This window comes from Cyprinus carpio, chromosome B1 (genome assembly GCF_018340385.1).
Source record: "Cyprinus carpio isolate SPL01 chromosome B1, ASM1834038v1, whole genome shotgun sequence".
Taxonomy (NCBI): domain Eukaryota; kingdom Metazoa; phylum Chordata; class Actinopteri; order Cypriniformes; family Cyprinidae; genus Cyprinus; species Cyprinus carpio.
In genome coordinates, this window is record NC_056597.1 from 2058731 (window position 1) to 2078529 (window position 19799).

The 19799-nt window shown below is 38.4% G+C and overlaps 1 protein-coding gene across 3 annotated transcripts; it reads right to left on the minus strand.

Annotated features, from left to right (window-relative positions):
- Positions 1-77: 77 nt before the first annotated feature.
- LOC109101151 (LIM domain-binding protein 2-like) lies at positions 78-17688 on the minus strand. 3 transcript variants are annotated; one of them, XM_042716190.1, is made up of 10 exons: positions 17398-17688; positions 15504-15606; positions 14098-14270; positions 13003-13125; positions 5711-5794; positions 5475-5598; positions 4344-4397; positions 3404-3528; positions 2234-2293; positions 697-833 (listed from the first exon to the last, which is right to left on the minus strand). In XM_042716190.1, the coding sequence occupies exons 1-9, from the start codon at positions 17527-17529 to the stop codon at positions 2234-2236; spliced, it is 978 nt and encodes a 325-aa protein (XP_042572124.1). In that variant the 5' UTR covers positions 17530-17688; the 3' UTR covers positions 697-833. The 3 variants fall into 3 exon arrangements, with proteins under 3 accessions (XP_042572122.1, XP_042572124.1, XP_042572123.1); XM_042716189.1 differs by having other exon boundaries at positions 699-836; positions 2241-2293; XM_042716188.1 differs by lacking the exon at positions 2234-2293 and having other exon boundaries at positions 78-833; positions 17398-17687.
- Positions 17689-19799: the final 2111 nt, after the last annotated feature.

Genomic DNA, 19799 nt, shown 5'->3' on the forward strand with positions numbered 1-19799 from the left:
AATGAAAATCACTCTGTATTCTCGATTATGCTTTTTTATTACATTGATATCAATAACCAAACACACAGAGCCTGGTATCATAACCAAACACATTTTATTAATGCAAATTATTGAAAACCATACATAAAATACACAACTAACAGCACAAATCTGCATGTGTTTTACAATATGCTTTCAAATTAGGAGCAATAAAGATATCTGCATTTATGCTCAAAACGCTATAGCGTTCACAATGGGACTTTTTTCATCCGGTTGTTGTAGCGAAACCAAACAGTACGGTACAGAATGAAGCCGAGACATCCACTGAGCTTTAAAAAAGGGTTGAAAATTCTGATATGAAATGAATTGATAGATCTGTATATTTACAAGGCTTGCAGTATCTTTTTTTTTTTTTTTTTTTTTGGAATACTTAAACTAAATGGTTGAAGCTGTATGTCAAGTATGGAATACCGTGTCACACCAACATAGCCGCCAGCATGCACACACACACACACACACGCACACACACCTTCTCTCCTGCACTTTCTCCTCTACAGTTGAAAATACCCCCATCCCTTGACAGCACCGTTGTCATAGCTACCCAATGTCAGATCTCGTTACTCCAACTGCTGCGTTGCCATGGTTTCAGGCTTACTGTCTTGGTTGCTAGGGTGCTGGTCATTCCAGGAGCTGCCGTTTCCAAGCGTCGGTGAGTTGGTGTAGTCATGGAGACCGTCATCATGTAGACCGTTGATGGGGTCGTACTGTTCGTTCTCGAGGCGTGTGATCAAACGCTCGTCCACGTCACCCAACTCCCCTCCCATTAGAGAGGGCTCTCCTACCACCATCACATCCTACAGCGAGAGAGAGAGAGAGAGAGAGAGAGAGAGAGAGAGTTGACGTAAACAGAGACGCGGGGGGTCGAGTGAGAGAGAGAATGGCCGGGGAGTAGAAAGAGAGAGAAGATAGACAGAAGCAGAATAATTTATGGCTGTTATTTTCCAAATCCTGAACTTGTTATATAGTTAATGCAAGCATACAGTAGAGAATGTGCAAAATCAAATAAAAAAGATGTGCATAATAAGCAGAGCTGGGTAGTAATTGATTACATGTAATCTGGATTAAGCAATCAGATTACAAAAATTAAGTATACTTGTAATTAAATTAAATTACATTTATTGATTACATGATTATTCACACATTATTCATAATTTATTGATTCTCCCTACTTCCTCTTTTTCATCTTTTTAATGTTCCTTTCTAAAATAGCCTATACTGCTTATATATATATACAGTCTCCAGTTTTGTGGACATTGACACAAACACAACTCATTAGTCAGGTGGCTACACAACATTTAACCACTGGATTTACAAAAATAATTTCAGGTATTTCAACATTAATCGACTACTAATGAGCATGTTAAGTTTTATTTGCATTATCACTCAGAGCGTTATCTAAAAATGTATTGCTTTGTCTTTGGGAGGCTTTTGCCTTTCAAACACATTAAAATGCACAAATTCACATTATTTCTAATTTACAGAACAAATAAAATAATTCATTTTTTTGGAAGTGTTTTATTTTTATTTCTGTTATTTTAAAATGATATATTTTAATTCTTAATTTTTATGATTTAAATAATGATTATCTTTTCATTAGACTCACAAACCTGCAGTACCTTTATGAATCCCAGTTTGGGAAACCTTATGTAATGTAATGTTTAATGCACTTTATGTTATTAATTGCCACGAATGGAATATGTCTTCTTTTTTTATTTTGTATGTACACTTTTGTATTTTTATATCAATATGGTACAAGATTATCCTATTTAAATCCATGTGAAAAACAAGTTACATCAAAAGTAATCTAAAAGCAATCAAAATGTACTCTGATTATATCACCTGAAATGTTTAATGTAATGGATTACGTTACTAACTAAAATTTTTGTCATATAATTTGGAATCAGAAATGGATAACAATTTGTAAGTAATCTACCCAGCTCTGAAATAAGGAATAATTTTACATAAATAGTTTAATGTGGCGTTCCCACAAGCTTATTTTTTTAAATATGCAGTCATACACACACATGCACACAAACTCGTCTCCAGACACTAGCTCTTTAGACTGTAATTAGATTTTTTTTAGATAAAGAACACCTAAATAACAACATATGTGCTAATTAAGCAAATTTGCATTGCTAAGTAGCTCGTTAAGACAGCACATGCTGCGTGATAACTGTCTGCATGTGTCACTCACCTAGCTAAGCTCCGCCTCCAGCCACCCGCCACCCCTCGTTTCCCCGGCGACACGTTTAGGCTGGGGACCAGAGACGGACAATACTAATTATCATCAAATCAATTACGGCTAATTAGTCTCAGTTACAAACAAATTAATCAGAGTAGACAAATGACTACATATTAAAAAAAATACTCTAACATTATAAATTACAATCACACTGGAAACTGATTATTACTTACTATAAACAATAAAACAATGTAATTCAGGTATTGATTTTATAATACATTGCATAGAAATATTACAATATGAAATACTGAAAATAAGATGGGTTAATTTATTAAACTGCTTTCTCTGTCTTTCCCTCTCTATACTGCTTTGTTATTTCTTTACACACACACACACACACACACACACACACTCACACACACAAACACACATGCACATATATGTACAGACATCCAGACATTCTCCATAAATCAATTTTAGTATATCTCTCCTATATGATCTTTTCAGTGTGGACCACTGCTTCCCTGCAAGTGTGTAGGTGACTGTGTCTACAGTATGTTCGGAATGGAATACTATGTACTGAATACTGTGCAGTATGTATTTCATTTTACAGTATGCATTTTTTCAGTCTACAATTGTCATGTGATTTCTTCATATTTTATTCAGTGAATGCTGTCCAGTTATCAACTCCAATTAAATATGTCAAAAGAGTTCAAGATTGCAACTAATATTACTTTATACATAACACTGGAAATGGAGGTTGGTCCAATTTTTGTGGCATTTAAAAATGACTGGAATTCTGAAAATTGATACAAACAGTTGTAATTGTAAGATAAAAAGTCACAGTTACCTTTTTGTAAGTAATTATTTTGTTGTTCTTTGTGTTTGTCTGTGATTTATTTTTATTTTTTTTCTTTCAGTGTATGCTGCTTTAATTTATTAGAGGTTTCTTGAAGAGGTTTAATAAAGGTTAAAAAAAAATTTACACATTGCATTGTGGGATATAGTATTCAACAACAGCAAGCGCTGTTGCACATTTTAATTTGTGCATACAGAAAATTAGCATACTGCCCACAGTATACATACTATATACTTCCGCAATACTAAGAGTAGTACGGTAGTATGGTATATCTCCATTCGGAACATAGCTTTAGGGTAAACATATATGTTGATGTGATGTACCTGTGATGGTAGGCTGAAGTTATTGGCTGGGCTGCGCTTCTTGCTGTTTCCTGTGCTGCTATTGGACGCGCTACCAGCTGAGTTCCTCCTCCTCCGTCTCTTTGTTGCTGGTTTGGCTGGCTCTGCTGTCATTCAAAACATAAAAGCAGCATAATGCAAATTGAATCAGCATTGCATTCCATGAATTGCATTCCATGTTGGAAACCATTAAAAACTGGGTGGATAGATGGATCAATAGATGAGTGCAAACACACAGGATACTGTATCTTTTAAAACACTAATCAATACTGCAAATGAAACCAACAAAAGAGTGGTAGAGGTCTAAATAACGGTATTCTGATAACATTTTTATCATGTATAGAGAAGAACAGAGCCAATTTGATTTGCATTTTCCTGAGGGAAATGCCACTGCTTACACAGCAACAAAAGAATAGTGTTCATTTTATATATAAGGCTTCAGTTTTGAGAAAATGAAATGGCTTTGCCGTTGTCATGACACTGAGTATGTGTCTTTTTTTTTAGCCAGCTGCACACAGGAATTTTCACGTAGGCTGAATTAGGAATAGCATACTAGACTAGCATAGTCCTCAGTATGCTATTTTGAATTCAGCCATAGTGCAGTGTTTTGCACATAGATTTACGGTTAAATATATGCAGGAACTGCAAGTTCAGTCACAATTCAGCATGCAAAGAGATGCAAAAAAAGAAGACAAATCACAATGCAGCATGCAAATACATCATTGCAGTTGGTTCAATTTTGAATGCAGAACATTCTAGAAGCATCAATATGATGTTTTTATTTGATTGATCCTGTTAAGGTTGAAGTAAATGTTTTATTATTATTATTATTAAATATTTAGAGTTATGAGTGTAGAGGAAACCCTAGCTAGAATGTTTGAGGAACTGTAAAAAATGAAAGCACATAGAAGTGCATACATACATTTTTTGGAATTAGAGGGAAATATTTCTGTCTTGAAGCTGGGCGAGGGTCCAACTGAAATAAAAGGAATTAATAACAGTCAAAAGACACCACTGTACCATCTTTCAGAAACAACATTAATAAGAACATTTCAGTAAATAATAATGAGGATGTAAAACAGTAAATAGAATTAGAAAAATAGAGGAACAATGAAAGAGAGTTGCCTGAGAAGAACAATAAGATTATTGTTGAGTCAAAACAAGGAATTGTTGTCAAAGAGCAGCAGGAGGTAGTTATTTTTTTAAAAAGAGCAGCAAAATAGCACATAAATAACACAAGGTCAAAGCCTCCATTAATTACTGCAGATCACAAAAGCCTTAACAGCCTGTGCTCCGTACTTTGAAATGTTAATAGGGAATATTAAATATGTTTACAATGTACAAACTACTGTAAATTTAATGACATTGTGTAGCTCTTAAGAGGAGAACAACAGAAAGAAATTAAACGCTGGGGGGAAAGAGTAGCTAAACAATGCTGATGTTTCTATATTAATCCTTCACAACAGACTGTATTTAAGAGAGAAAGAAAGCTAAGAGGAGACATGAAACAAAATCTAATGAAGAATGTAGAAGCTAGAGTTATAATTAACTAAAACTAAAACCATTAATAACTGTTTTTGGTACATAATAATAATAAAAAAAAAATTACAAAAACACTCAACAAAATTACTAAAACTTGAGCAAAAATTACAATGAAAATGGGAATTATGAGATTTCAAAATATGAATTCAAAATATTAATAAAAAATATAATAGTGTTTATGTAATACTAAAATACTAAAATAACTTGTCATGTGCATAATTGTGTGGACCAGGTATTTCCTACATTATGGGGACCAAATGTCCTCACAAGGATAGTAATACTAAGTAACAGCTTATAAATTATACAGAATCAAGATGTTTAAAAATCTAAAAGTCCAGAAAGATGTCTGTGAGAGGTAGATTTACAGTAAGGGGATAGGGTATACAGTACATAAAAACCATTATGCCTATTAGAAGTCCCCATAAAACATGAAACCCAATGAGTGTGTGTGTGTGTGTGTGTGTGTGTGTGAGAGAGAGAGAGAGAGAGAGAGAGAGAGAGAGAGAGAGACCTGGTGGTGTTGTCATCCTCTGCCACTGGTGAAAGAGGCAGGTCTTCAGGCAGTCTCTGGGACTCAATCCATATGTCTTATGCCTAGACATGAGCTCCTGCATCGGCTCTAGAATCACACACAACTGCACACAAGCAAAATAATATTTACACTCAGTTGTTTAACACATTAAAAAACAGTACCATTTGTATGAGAGTGGTTGTGTTTTTATGTGTGTATACGTGATTGTAACATACTCTGAGGTAGTTCAGCGTGAGGTTGGTAAGTCCCACTCGACTGATGTTTTTGGACAGTTGTTCCAGAGCTCCAGGGTCTTGTGCCTGACAAATACACACACACACACACACACACACACGGACACACAAGTCCATTTATTCTCTCTCTTATTTTGTGCTCCATCCAGAAAGAGCTCTAATTCATTACAGGATATGTTTCCATAGCAACATCCTGACAGCTTAGCTAAAAGGTTTGGATGCTTTCACCTTGATTGATAAAAAAGGGCTGAAATGCATTTTGTTGTACCATAACTGACTACCTGTGAATGCATCTGTAAATACCTGAGTTTGCCAATATGCCAAACAAATCCATGGTAGACATAACCCACATAACTGGGGAAATCGTTTTATTTAGAAAACAGCAAATTAGTTTTTGATTATTTTTAAATTAAAATCATGTAAAGCTTAAAATAGTGCTGTAAATGTTACATATGTAAAATGTTAGCCCACAGTGTAGGCTAAAAAAAGCTTAAAAAAAAACCAAAAACAAAAAAAAAACGGCTCAGATTCAGAAGTACTGCACTCATACAAGCAGTGCATGGCTCATGTAAAGAGAAACTGACTTGTGTGAGAACAATATTCCACACATACAGTGTCAAAAAAAGTAAAGACTAGTAAAGTGTTTTATGTTAACAATTACTGAGTGTATGAGTCACATGAAAATGTACTAACGCTAAGGGAAGGGAACCTAATTTACAGACAAAATATTTGATATTTTTAGCAAAGAATTTGACAGAATTTTTAACCAGTGCAACTTACATTGCACTCAAGACACAAAATTTATCATTAACATACACCCCAGCAATCAATTCCATGACCTTGGTATTGCTATCAAATAATTTATTTTTTTAATCCAATTTAGAGTAAAACCACCATTAACTTAAGTTTAGGTATTGGGTAGGATAATTAGGGTTGTAGAATATGGTCATGCAGAATATGATAATATATTATCATATATTATAATATACAATGAAAACTGTATATTATTATTATTTTTTTTTAAAGTAGTGCCTTACCAAAAGTTTGGGGTCAGGGAGATTGACTTTCTTTTTATCCTTCCTTTTTTGTGAAATAAATTAATATTTTTTATATAAGCAAGGAAACATTCAATTGTCCAAAAGTAACAGTAAAAACCTTTATATTGTTTGTATAAAAAAAAAAAATAATAATAAAATAAAATAAAATTCAAAGAAATGCTGTTCCTGAGTTCCGTTCCGATGGAACTTCGAACTGCATCCTCTAGAGGTCACTTTGGGGAACGCCTTCAGCGTGGCTGGTGTCTGAAGCATCTAAACACAACAATAACATTGGCCGGTGACAGCCTGTGACGTCACGTTTTGTTTGGGGAGCACTAGTAAGGCATTTAAGAAGTGTGTAAATCCGTTTCCTCGTTATTTGACACCTAATGACACGCAATCTCTTTTTTTGGGGCGAAGAGCACAAAGGGCAGGTTGTGTGCACTGTGAGCTTTTTTCTATGAAAAAGCTACGCTCTCGTTTGTCTCTCTTTTTGAGGAAAGAGGGACAGCCATCGGCTCCCCGTGGTTCAGGACCCTCTGCTGCTGAGGCACAGAGGAAAATGAGATTGTGGGGATCACAGATGGACCTGGCTGATGAGTTAAAAAAGGGTCTTTCCCTTTCGTGCTCGTCAGTTATGGACGAGAGTGAGCTGCTGGATGATGATGCTATTTTTCTTACATCATCTGATACAGCGTCTAGTGCTCTGCTGGCTCAAAGTCAGGACGAGCAGGAGATGTCAGATGAGGACCAAGAAGTCGAGACTGAGTCCTCCCAATCCTCCTGCCCCGTGTATGATGAGCTGCTTGAGGTTATGGATCATGCCACGGCGAGGCTTGACTTGCTTTGGAATGTGGGTCAAGAAAGTGACGCCTCAATGAGCGTTTTCTTTCTAGCCATAGCCCTCCAGCTCAGGTGAGCCTTCCATTCCTTCCCGATCTCCATGTGGAGATCAAGAAGGCTTGAAAAAATCCATTCTCAACCCGCATCCACAGATTCCAGCATATGAGTTATGCCAACATCAAGGGGATGCGTGAGAATGGTTATAAAAAGATGCCCGTTGAAGAGACACTGGCATGCTATCTCTCTATGGGGGAGACATCTTCTCTTAAGGCTCCCTCTCTACCGTCCAAACCCCTTCAGGGTACATCTCGTTTGAATGGCAGGGCATACGCGGCAAAGGTCAGGCTGCAGCCTTGTTGGACACCATGGCAGTGCTTCAGGCTTATCAGGCTGATCTGCTGAAAGACCTGGATAAAGGACAGGGTTTATCCCCTGATGAGGTGGCTGAGTTGCATCACACAACAGATCTTGCTCTCCATGCCACCAAGCAGGCCACCACTGCCATTGGCAGATCCATGGCGGCCATGGTGTGAATCTGGCGGATATCAGGTTGAAAGAGAAGGGCTTTCTTCTTGATGCGCCAGTTTCCCCTTCTGAAATTTTTTGTACTTCCATCAAGACGGTGGCCGAGAAGTTTAAGGAGGCCAAGACGCGCTCAGCTGCCTTTAAATCCTTCATTCCAAGAAGGTCCAGGTATGAGCCTGAACATCAAAGGGGCATGGGTCTAAGGGTGTCAGGCAAGATTTGAGGGAGGTGATCCAGACTAGGCGTCCTCATTGCTCATGTCTGGACCAGAGTAAAACCTGAGCCATCTACTCAACTCTCTCTGCGAGTATTACATCTGCTCTCATCTTCCTCCCCTTAATTCCCCTGAAAAGCTTTCCTCTTGACTGAGGTTAGGTAGGAGCCTCCTGCAGTTGCATTGCAGTCTCATATGCTGGGCCTATGATGTTTTGGCTAGTTTCTATGTCTCATAGAACTACCTACTGATGGCCCGGACCCCAGTGCTCTTCGGACTTTGCCTCCAGCATATGTTCATGAGTACTGCGTTCCCTGAGGTAGAGGGATTTGTATGCTTCTGCTCTGAGGAGCAGTAAGCTCTATACACATGAATGGTTATTGGGACCCGCTATTTCATCAGATTCTATCGAGGTCTGCGTATACGGGACCCACGCTCTCTATCAAAATAGAGAGCAGGAGACCCTGTCCAGCTGCACCAGTGGACTATCTCTTATTGGGCCCTGCTGGGTTACCCCTTCTATTCTGGCTGAGAAGTGCTCCCCTCACTGTAAGGGGTTAGCAATGAGCTGCTCCCAGTATGTGCAGTAGGGCCCGCCTCAGCTTGAGAGCCAAGAGCGCTGCTCCCAAAGAACCCCATTTGCAACAAACAACGAAGTGTTAGGTCCATCTCTGTCGCCTCCTTGGTCAGTTGCCTTTATATTGGGACCCTGTTGTTCCCTTAGAAATGTGTGATCCCCTTCTAGCAGGCTCCCATTTTTGATGTTCCTCTTGGCTGTGGTCCCCTCACTGAGTGAGGGTCCCTTTGAGCTCGCCGGTCCTGGGCAGACTGGGTGAGTCCTCCTCTCGACATGAGTGTTAGGTCCTCTACCCTGGGCTATTGGTCACTTCGGTCGAGCTGGGTTTCTCTCTCCCCTCGCTAGGGGTTGAACCCTCTGCTCTTGAGCTCCGTGACAGTGACATCAGGTAGTTGGGCTGCTTGCTGATTCCCTGATAAGCTGCCCCTATTTGGCAGTGCTCCCCTTGCCTCAGACGGTTGCCTCTGAGTCTGCTACTCCTGATTGAGCGTTTGGGTTTCATTGAGTAGGGGCCTCAGGTTGTTAGGCCTTTCTTCGCCCTCCCTGTTGGGCCGCTCTCCTTGTGGGTGAAGCTTAGCAGTGCCCTTTTGCGGTTTCATGAGCACACCTCTCTCGATCTGAGCATTTGAGTCCCCCTTCTATTTTTGAAGTTGGGCCTCTGCTCTTTTGAGCTACGCATAGCAATCATGCCAGGCAGCTGGAATATCTCCTGCCTCCCTGACAAGTTTCTTATTAGGTGAGCTAGCTGTGCTCCCCTCACCCTGAAGGGCCTCTTGCAAGCGCGCCACTCCCTATTTGGGCATCTGTGAGCAGATGCTTCGGATCTTGTTCTATAAGCACACCTCAGTCACGTAGGACTTAAGCAATGTTTTTTTCTAAATCCATGCTATGGTAAGTGCACACGCTGAGCCTCTGTGCACTTTCTAAAATCCACATTGTGGTAAGTGTGCACGCTAAGCTTTCTGCACACTTTCTAAAATCCTGTATGGTAAGGGTTACACGCTGTTTCTCTGAGTTGGTTTAGGCCCCGGTTCTCGCCTTGGGCTCCACTCAACTTATGTATCTCTGTTGATACATTTCTGTACAGGGTGTTGCTATCAAAGATCTGTCAAGTTAGTTCTTTGAGCAGGTTTATTCAGAACCAGCAGTAGCCCCCTGGGTGGAAGGCCAGGGTCTGATTTGGTTTTTAGACACCTGGCCATATCCCCTCCGGCCAATCTCTGTCTTCTGATTCCAAGTCTTGAGCCCTGCCCTAGGCTTGGGCTTCCTAGCCCAGCCCTTAACAGGTAAGTTCTTTTAGGATATGCAGCTCAGACCCTTGGCTGAAGGGAATAATGTCACTGACAGTTGTCAAGACATTCTTGGGGCAAATCTCATGGCTATGGTAAAGTTGGTACTTAGTACTCGCCGTGGTTTTGGCATGCACTCCCCTTAGCATGGCGGAGTGGGTATACCATTCCCCAAAGCGACCTCTAGAGGAGGCAGTTCGAAGTTCCCTCAGAAGGGAACGTCTCAGGTTACGTATGTAATAGTGCTGGGCCGTTATCGGCGTTAATGTGCTGCGTTAACGTGAGACTCTTATCGGGCGATAAAAAAAATATCACCGTTAATCTATTCTCAAAGTTGGGTTGGGAACTGGGTCTATACTACGCAAGCTAAGATGACTTTCACCGTGATAGTTTAGCACTGTAGGGGGCGAGAATGAGTCTTCGAACCTGTGTGTATGCCTACTGTGAAATTACCAAGCTTCCCAAAAAAAAAAACGCGACAAGACTCACGCCTGTTTCACACATACTCCCTCTGCAGTGCGTTACGTATGCGGTGCAGAAGCAGCACGGACTCATTGCTTTCACACAGGACGCATTTGCAGTCCGCTACTGATCCGCGGCTGTTTAGTCCACAAACACAACATTTGTTCATCATTCTATATTTCAAACCATGTTAAATAAATAAATAACAAACAAAATAATAATTGTGACTCTTATCACAGAACAGTAACAGTCATTCATAATCATAGACATTAGTTTAAACTTAATAAATATGAACCACATATTATTCATGCATTTGACTTCTAGGTTTGTATAATAAGCTGCTCAAGCAAGCGGCAAAACATTTAAACACAACAATTGGCCTACTTTTCTTGTTGGGATATCGCAAATATTTAAAATTAAAGCACCACTGACAAACAGTCGACTCTCGTGCCTTTTGCATTTAAATCTTTACTACAAGCAATCGCACGGTTCTTAATGAACTTTGTATTTCTGCTTCCATAAAAGTGCATAGGCCTATATCATGTTGCCTCATTTATCATTTATCGAAAGGTGCTCTTTTTCTTGTTTTAAACCTAGCCAAAACCCATGTGTTGCATGTGAAAAACAGTAGGCTTTAATTTGTATACATTTATTGTGAAATTACTGCATTTCCGTGTCAATCCATGTTAATTTTTACCGCAAACAATGCGCCGTCATTTTAATTCAGCGCATGCAGCACAGCAAAAATAGACTCGGTACATAAACGATCACTGCACTGCTGCAGACACACCGCTCCTGGAAAGCACTGACGGACCACAACCGCGTGAACGCTGGAATCTGTTAACATGGGTGCGTAAAAAAAAAAAAAATTCCAACGCATACGCACTGCATACGGAGTATGTGTGATACAGGCGTAAGGTTGTTTGCAACTTGTGCAATGTGGAATTAGTTTACTGTAGGAGTTCTTCCAGTCTCAAGCACCACCTAAACGCAAAGCATCCTTTAGCTAATGCGGAAGATGCCGGGCCAAGCAATATAGCGCAGGGGAAGAGTCGTCGTCAAACTAATATGTTTGAGTGCAGCACAGCTCTATCAGTACTAACAAGTACATCTTATTGAACATAATTTGAATGCCTTCGGCAGAATTCAAATGAGCCATTTTAATCTAGATTAATCTAGATTAATTCTAAGATTACAGTGAGATTAATCTAGATTAAAAAAATTAATCTATGCCCACCACTAGTATGTAAACATGGTTCCCTGAGAAGGGAATGAGACACTGTGTCCTCTAGTTCCCTTGCCATGCTTCGGACGTAAGCTTCAATCGAAAAAGCAGATGACGTGTTCTCCCGATGCCCTTTTATACTGTGGTCGCAGTATGACGTCACAGGCTGTCGCCAGCCAATTTTATTTTCTTGATTAGATGCTTCAGACACCGGTAATGCTCAAGGCATTCCCTAAAGCGACCTATAGAGGACACAGTGTCTCGTTCCCTTCTCAGGGAACCATGGCTAAATACTTAACCTGAGACAATTTCTGTTATCAGAAGTTCATCCAAAAATCCAAAGTTGTTGGAGTTTCCACAAAAATGTTTATAAGGCACAACTGTTTTCAACATTGATGATAATGTTTGAGCACCAAATCCACATATTAAAATGATTTCTGAAGAATCATGTTACACTAAATTAGTAGTGACTGCTGAAAATTTAGTTTTGCCATCATAAGAATAAATTATATTTAAAATATATTAAAATAGAAAAAATTATTATTTTAAATTGTAATAATATTTCAGAATATATCTGTTTTTGATCAAATAGCCTTGGTGAGCATAAGATACTTCTTTTTAAAAATATAAAAAAATCTTACCAACCCCACATCTTTGAATGGTAGTATATGTGACAGCATGGACTATGCAAAGATAAATATCTTAAACAATAGAATGCTTCATTTTAATGCAAGTTTAATTCTTATAAAGATTCAGAGTGGTATCCAGTTTATTATCTCAAAATTGTTAAATTTTTAGTCCAATTTGGTGAAAAAAAAATGTTTTTTTGGACTGTTTTAATTTAATTTAATTTCTTTTTTTCTTTTTTTAATAATCAAGATAGAGCTTTTAAAACTGTTGGTGATATTACTTCTGCTTTATTTACTGCAATGGAAATCAATGGTCAAATCTAGCACACTGCATTATGGGATACAGTATTCAAAACAGTGTGTTCTGTTTATGCTGCAAATTCTGGTCAGTGTAGAAGGTCATCCAGGTTGCATATCATTTTGTGTGAGAAATATTGAGGAGGATTTTTTGATTCACATGAAAAGTAACTCACATTTACAGCCAAGACACTGCGAGGAATGAGTTCACTGTAGTGTGTGATAGTGAAGTGCCATGTTTTGATTCTCATGAGGTCATCAAAGGTGAAAACAAGAATTAGACGACCTTCTGTACACACCTGTGAAAAAAGGAAGAGAATCTGTTCTTCAGTTTGTTTGTCATTCAGTTTTTTAAAACTTTCAGAATAAAATAAGACAGACATCACACAAAACAATTAATTATCTTGTATCTTCTGAAATCATAACACTGACTTGACCAGTGCACAGCTTGTGAAAGAATTACATCTAACTAATTTTTGTTTTTCATTCATTTAAAACAAATCAAATTATATGGTTCTCTCATTAAAGCAGTATTTTCAGCACAAGCAGGATTTTGTGTGGAACTCTGAACCCCAACATTCTGTTGCCGGGGAACGGAGGGTAGCTGCAAGGTTGGCATAGCAACGGGAGGGATGTAATCCCAGCAGACACTCTCTGATCAATGCCTCCAGTACACACACACACACACACACTTGGGAACTGTGTCTGTATAACTTAGCTACAACATACGGTCTTCCAAATCAATATTTAATTCACAAATGTGCATTTACTAAAAAGCAAAGTTGGACAAAACTCTCTCCTTCTAATTGACAACTGAACGATTCTGCATCGTAATGGCGTACCATATGAATATTGCATAGGACATTCAGAAAATCACACGTTATGTTGGTCTTTGGGAACAAAATATTCTTGTCATATGATATAAATGAAATAAGCAAAAGCATTCTCTGAACAGTATTGTAATATACTTGCTTAAAGACAGTATTTGCAGACTCTTCATCAAGATCATCCTACAGTTTTAGCGCATAAAGCTATAGGACAGAAAAAAGAGAAGCAGTTTTTGTGGATGAGCGAGGGAGAGAGGGAGGGTGAGAGAGAGAGAGTGAGGAAGAAGCCGAGAAAGAGCAGGAGGGAGAGGGAGAGAGTGGGGGTTATATTTTCCTTTTTTGTTTTGTGCAGTTCCAGCCCAGAATTCACAATGAGGAATACATTAGTGCTCAAAATGAGGAAGCAAAGACTCACTGAGCCAGACTCGTGCGTGTGTGCAGTACCTTAGTGAACGTAGGTTTGCCGTGTTGTGTTGTCATAGTACAGTTATGAGAGTCAACAGTAATAGTTGAGTTGTTGAACGACTCCTTTGTTTGTTTCAGCTCAAAAAACAACTCATAGACTCCTCCTTCGAACAGAGAACTGAAGTAACGAGGGATCAGGGTGCGCCCGATGGCTGGGGAAGAAGGGAGGAGAGTAAGAGAAACATACATGGAGAGGGAAATTTCATTTTGAGGACATCAGTAGCAGTCGCGGATTAACAAACACAAGGAAAAGAATGGTGTAGACTCCATGCAGAGGTGTTTATTTATTAATGGCCATATGATGAAAGAGACTCAAAGTTGGGCGACACACTGGCCGAACACCTTAACTGGCAACTGTAAATGTGTGTGTTTGTGTGTGTGTCTCTGTGTGTGGTCCCCTAAGAGTTGGAAACAAACAGGCTACTGAATGCCGCATGCATTAAGTCCAGCAGGCTGTGCGTGCGCACAGAACAGTTAGTGCTCTGGAGCTGCCAATCACTGCAGTAGAGGTGTGTGAAGTCTGCAGGCCCATATTTATTTGAACACCCCAGACCTGTCAATCAAATCTCACCACATACACAGTGAATAAGGAATGAATGAGAATGAGTGAAATCCAGCACAACTGTGTCCCTGTCTAACTCTGAACAGACTGAAATGAATCTAAATTCAAACTCTGCCTTAGAAAGAGAAAAGGAGACAAAGTGTGCAAATTTTATTATGGTTTTATTTGTGATTTTAAAAATATGTTAGTGTAAAACAATGTATATATTTTCTTTACACACTGAATGTGAATTTATACATCTGAATCATTATTTTCAAAATAGCTTAAGGATAAAGCATTTTTATGAAGATATGAATTGAGAATTTTTATGGCATTTTATAGCCTGAACTAACCTTGCATGTCATAAAAGATTAAAATTGCTAATATTTAAAACGACTTACAGACCTTGACACACAGTCATGAGAATCAGCAGGGTTCCTCAATTATATAATTTTCTGTTTTTGTTTTGGCAATATTATTTAAAGTATTAATAGGCAGGACAGCAGTTTTGTTAAAATACCACCCCCCCAAAAAAAAAAAAAAATTACATGAAAAGATTATGCTAAAGAATAGAATCCTTTTTTTTCTTAATCATGATGTTTGTACGGTTGAAACTGTATTGTCGTTGCATGTATAAATTGGAAATTTAATGTATGTTTTAATTAAATAAAATAAAAAAGTGTGTCACATCGTAGTCCCCACCAAATATTAAATATACTGTGTGGTTGGGGGTGGGCTGGGGGGGTTGGCTGGCTTATGCTAAAGAAAAAGAATCTAAACCATTACACCCCACCTTTCTAACTTCAATGGATACATGGTTGACTATGGCTCTGCACACACTTACTGTACGTCTTTGGTCCCTCCTCCAGGCAGAATGAGAGAGTCAGTGTGGCATCTTCTTCAAAGAACTCAGTGCAGAATGCATCCCACCACAGAATATCACAGTCCTGTGGGATCACACATTAACATGCATTTAACACTGAGTGAGACAGAGGAGAGGCACAGAAGTACTTGGCCTCTGAATGACCCAAAATGACCATAATTAGGCCTGGCACAGTGATAGTCATTTCAAAGCTTTCTGTTTATTATAAACACACACCCATGTTGACTCGCCCCATTAAGGGCAGCGATTTACACCACAAATCCAGCCAACTACCGTTGGCCTACTATTGAGATTTACTTGATTGTATTGGACATTATTATACCAGTTCATACGCCACAATACACTGTTTTTTTTTTTTTTTTTTACAGCTCTTGCACTTCAGTCTTTGTGTGTTACAAACGTGTAAGAGAGTTATTAGATTGTGAGAAAGGGGTGTTTCTATAGAGGTCATCATTCCAATAGTTCAGTCTCTCTTAGCGGTATCTGTCAAATTATTATGACTCCAGGTGTGCTGAACAGCATTTCATACCTCTGATGATACATTTTATTTTCCTCCATTTATTCACATTGCTTTTTCTGAGTGTAGGCAATATTTTAAAAGTGCTATGTATTGTTGTGGATTATTTTTGCACAAACACTGACGGCATCAGGAAAATCAAATATTAACACAGCTTGCACTGCAGTTTAAATCGGGACCTATTTAGGGAGAAGAAGAAAGTGATTTGTATTTTTGTGTATTTTTTTATATATATTCCAGCTTGCACTGCAGTTTAAATCGGGACCTATATTGAGGGAGAAGAAATATCTTATGGAGAGTACTACAATAATTCATGCTACCAAATAAACATTATGGAACATCACCTTGCTGTTTGTGTTCCTGAAAACCACCACATAATCAATAGATCAATAGTGTATTTGGTATTGTACCAAACCAAGGACTAATGAGTTGTGTGCTCAGTCAAATCCTATTTAGTGAAAGTCCTTGAATAAGTTCAGTTTGTAAGTGAACATTGGGGTCACACTGTGGTGATGCGAGAAGAATAAATAAATATGTTATAAGTGATTTGTCCATGGGGACTTTTGTCTACTTAAAAATAAATAAATAAATAAATAATAAATTCAGACTTATTTTAATTATGTTTCATCTATGTTAAAACGTGTGTAAAATATCTGGTAAAGATCTGATCATAGCTTTGGCAACCTTCTTGTGTGTTTGGTAGCCTATGTGATGATTTGGATTTTCATTTTGTGTGCAACAAAAATTATGTTTGATTGGTGTAAAATAAAGTCATGTATAAGCAGTCAACTTTTAATTTAAATTTAAATTTAAAATGCATTAACAGATAGCCCATAACTTGCACATCATATCAAGATGTAAAAATATTTAAACTGATTACAATTCTGATCTTCAAGCTGCTATTCTGGCGTAGATGTGCATTGCTGTTCACTTCTTATTTCCATCATAACCAACGATGTAAGTATCCAAAAAGTATATTTTGAAAAGGCAATACGGAAATGTCAGCACTATTTGGAACAGAATGTTGAGATATTATACACATAAATATATGGCCTAAAATGAAATAAAAATACGATGTTAAATCTTTTTATTTATTTATTTTTTGGAAAAGTGCAAATAATAGCTAATTTCCGTTTTTAACACTTTTTATCATAAAGTAGGCTAATTATTGAAAGATCTTGTTTCTTTAAAATCAGCTTAATTGACAGAAAGTTCTCCTTATAGATTACATGATTATAAATCAGATTAATTCTTATCTAAAATTATTGTTTGCTTCATATATTTAAGAACGTACATAAAGTATTAAAAGCAAAGTCCTGATTTTTGGTAATCACTCACCTCAGGCCGGGACTGGAGCCGTTTGTTGAGCTCGTGCATCCGGTACTCCGGCTGCACCGGGTAGGGCGCGTGTCTCCGGTAAAACGGACCGAACGGAGAGGAGTAGAAGGGGTCGCGCGGCGCGCCGGTCATGGTTTCTGTTACCGACAGCGCGCGAGGAGCGCATCCACACGCAGCACGTGGAGCACGACGATCGTAAACATACACACACGCGCGCGCTCCCGGACACAAGGAGAGATGCGACTGTCAAATCACACGCGCGCTCTGCTGTAAGAGGAGAGAAGAGGAGAGGAGAGGGGGAGGGAGGACTTCACGAGGGGTAGGGGAGAGACGAGGGAGGGGGTGGAGAAAAGGAGAGAGGCTCCTATAAATTGGTGGGTCTTTCCTTACAGTACAGTCTGACAAGTTGGCCAATTAAAGCAAAATTCAGTGGAATGCAATCACTGTTTGCTTTTTTATATTTCGGATAAAATCCTCAGTACATGTTTTAATAACTACTGCAGTGTGTGGTACTGTGGCATAATATAGTTTGCTAATGTGCAAATGAATTGCATACAGCATTGCACGTATTCAATGCAGAGTTGCAACTACAGTGTGTGTGTGTGTGTGTGTGTGTGCGCGCGCGCGCGCGCGCGTTTTTCTACTTGTATTTTTCCATCTCTCTTTCTTTATGACTCACACAAGAGATTTGCTCTCTCTCCCACACACACATTCTCTCTATATTTCTCCCTCTGTCTCTCAATTTGTCAATTAAAGTGTGCTTTATTGGCATGACAAAAACTACATTTGTATTGCCAAAGCAATTGCAGCTGGGCTGCTTACAAATAGTGCATGTATTAACAGAAAGAAAAAGAATAATAATAATAATATATAAAAAGTATTAAGCATGTATTGCAAAATGAATTACTAATGCATGTAAACTAAAAACAAAATAAAATAAGGGATTAGATAGATTTACAGAAACAAAAAATACTTCTTAATAATATAATACAGTAATATGGCATACAGTAGTATAAACTACATGTGCTGGAAACATCAGATCAGGGCAGATTGAGTGTTTTCTCGTCTATCGTGAGAGGCAAACACATATTGAGCAGCAAACACACAGCAGTTCTTGTGTTATAACAGATATGGCAGTTTCTCCTGGTTTAAAAGAGTTTTAAATGGAAGAGAGTGAGAGTCTCTCACTCTCTCCTATTGTTTGGAGACATGTACTTTTTTTCTTTTTAAAGATAATTTAATCTTTCTATACATTTTTTATGCTCAAAATCTCTCTTATGTGATGAGAGACAGATAGGACAGACATGTAGAGAAAGAGTTAGTCCATATGGATTCTATTACTCTCTTGTTTTAGGGGAAAGCAGGGCCCCAAAAGTTCACCTCCTTTACTTCACTTTCTTTTTTCCCCTTAGTCTCTCTTTCTCATGGCCAGAATCAAGACACTCCCTCTTTTTTACAAAATAGTGTAGAGAGTAGCACAGACGCACACATATACACAGAGCCTGTTGCTTCATTTTGTGCATGTGTGATTGATAGTTCAATGCTCATGTGGCTTCACAATGCAAACTGTAGGTATACTATTAAATAGGATCAGAGATGCACACACACACACACACACACACACACACTCACGCACCCCTCCCCCCTCGGGTCAGTTAATAAGAGTGGTTGCTGCGCTCTTTGTGTGTGTTGTGTCTCATGGGGAAAGGCAAGGGGGGAGAGGGGGGTCTAAAGGAATGGAATTTACCCACTTCACTGCTGTATAAATGGAGAGAGAGAGAAGAGAGAGAGAGAGAGAGAGAGAGTAGGATAATGAGAGAGCTCTCTATCCATGTCTTTGTGTTTATCAAATTTCCTCCCGGTCTCTATGGTGACTTGATCAAAGATGACCACAAGATGTCACTCTCTGGTTTCCTTTTAGTTAATAGCAAATGGCAAGATGATTGAGAATAGCAGAACGGTTGAGAAGGCCAAGGACCATTTCTTGAACAGGAGAGCACACAGAGTTATCTTATCTTATCTTAAGAAATTCTTCGGATTTAGAAATAAATTAATAAATAAACAAATAAATAGACAATCAAACAAACAAACTGAAATATGATGTAAAAGGAATACAAATTTTTAGGTCACTTCATTTTTTTTAACACGCTTTTTTTTTAGTTTAGTTGCACAATATAAAACATATACAATAAAAAGCAAAGAACTATAATTCACATACAGTGTAGGGAGAGGCAGAAAACCCATAAGAGCTTATTCAAAGCCTCAACCTAAACAAAATATAATTAACATACAAAAATGTATAAATGCAAATTACTGCATCAAATTAATAAGACCATATATTGTAACGTAAACCAGAAACAAACACTATAAGGAAAATTAATACATAACAAGAAGAAATAAGG

What these genes read in the sequence shown, in the direction of transcription:
- LOC109101151 (XM_042716188.1), bottom strand. Translation starts at nt 17,529, where the DNA reads ATGACCGGCGCGCCGCGCGACCCCTTCTACTCCTCTCCGTTCGGTCCG. An exon ending in TCACGCTGAACTACCTCAGA is followed by an intron (nt 5,599 to 5,710) that starts GTATGTTACAAT and finishes GCTTGTGTGCAG; the next exon opens with TTGTGTGTGATTCTAGAGCC. An exon ending in ACTTCAGCCTACCATCACAG is followed by an intron (nt 834 to 3,403) that starts GTACATCACATC and finishes CTCTCGCTGTAG; the next exon opens with GATGTGATGGTGGTAGGAGA.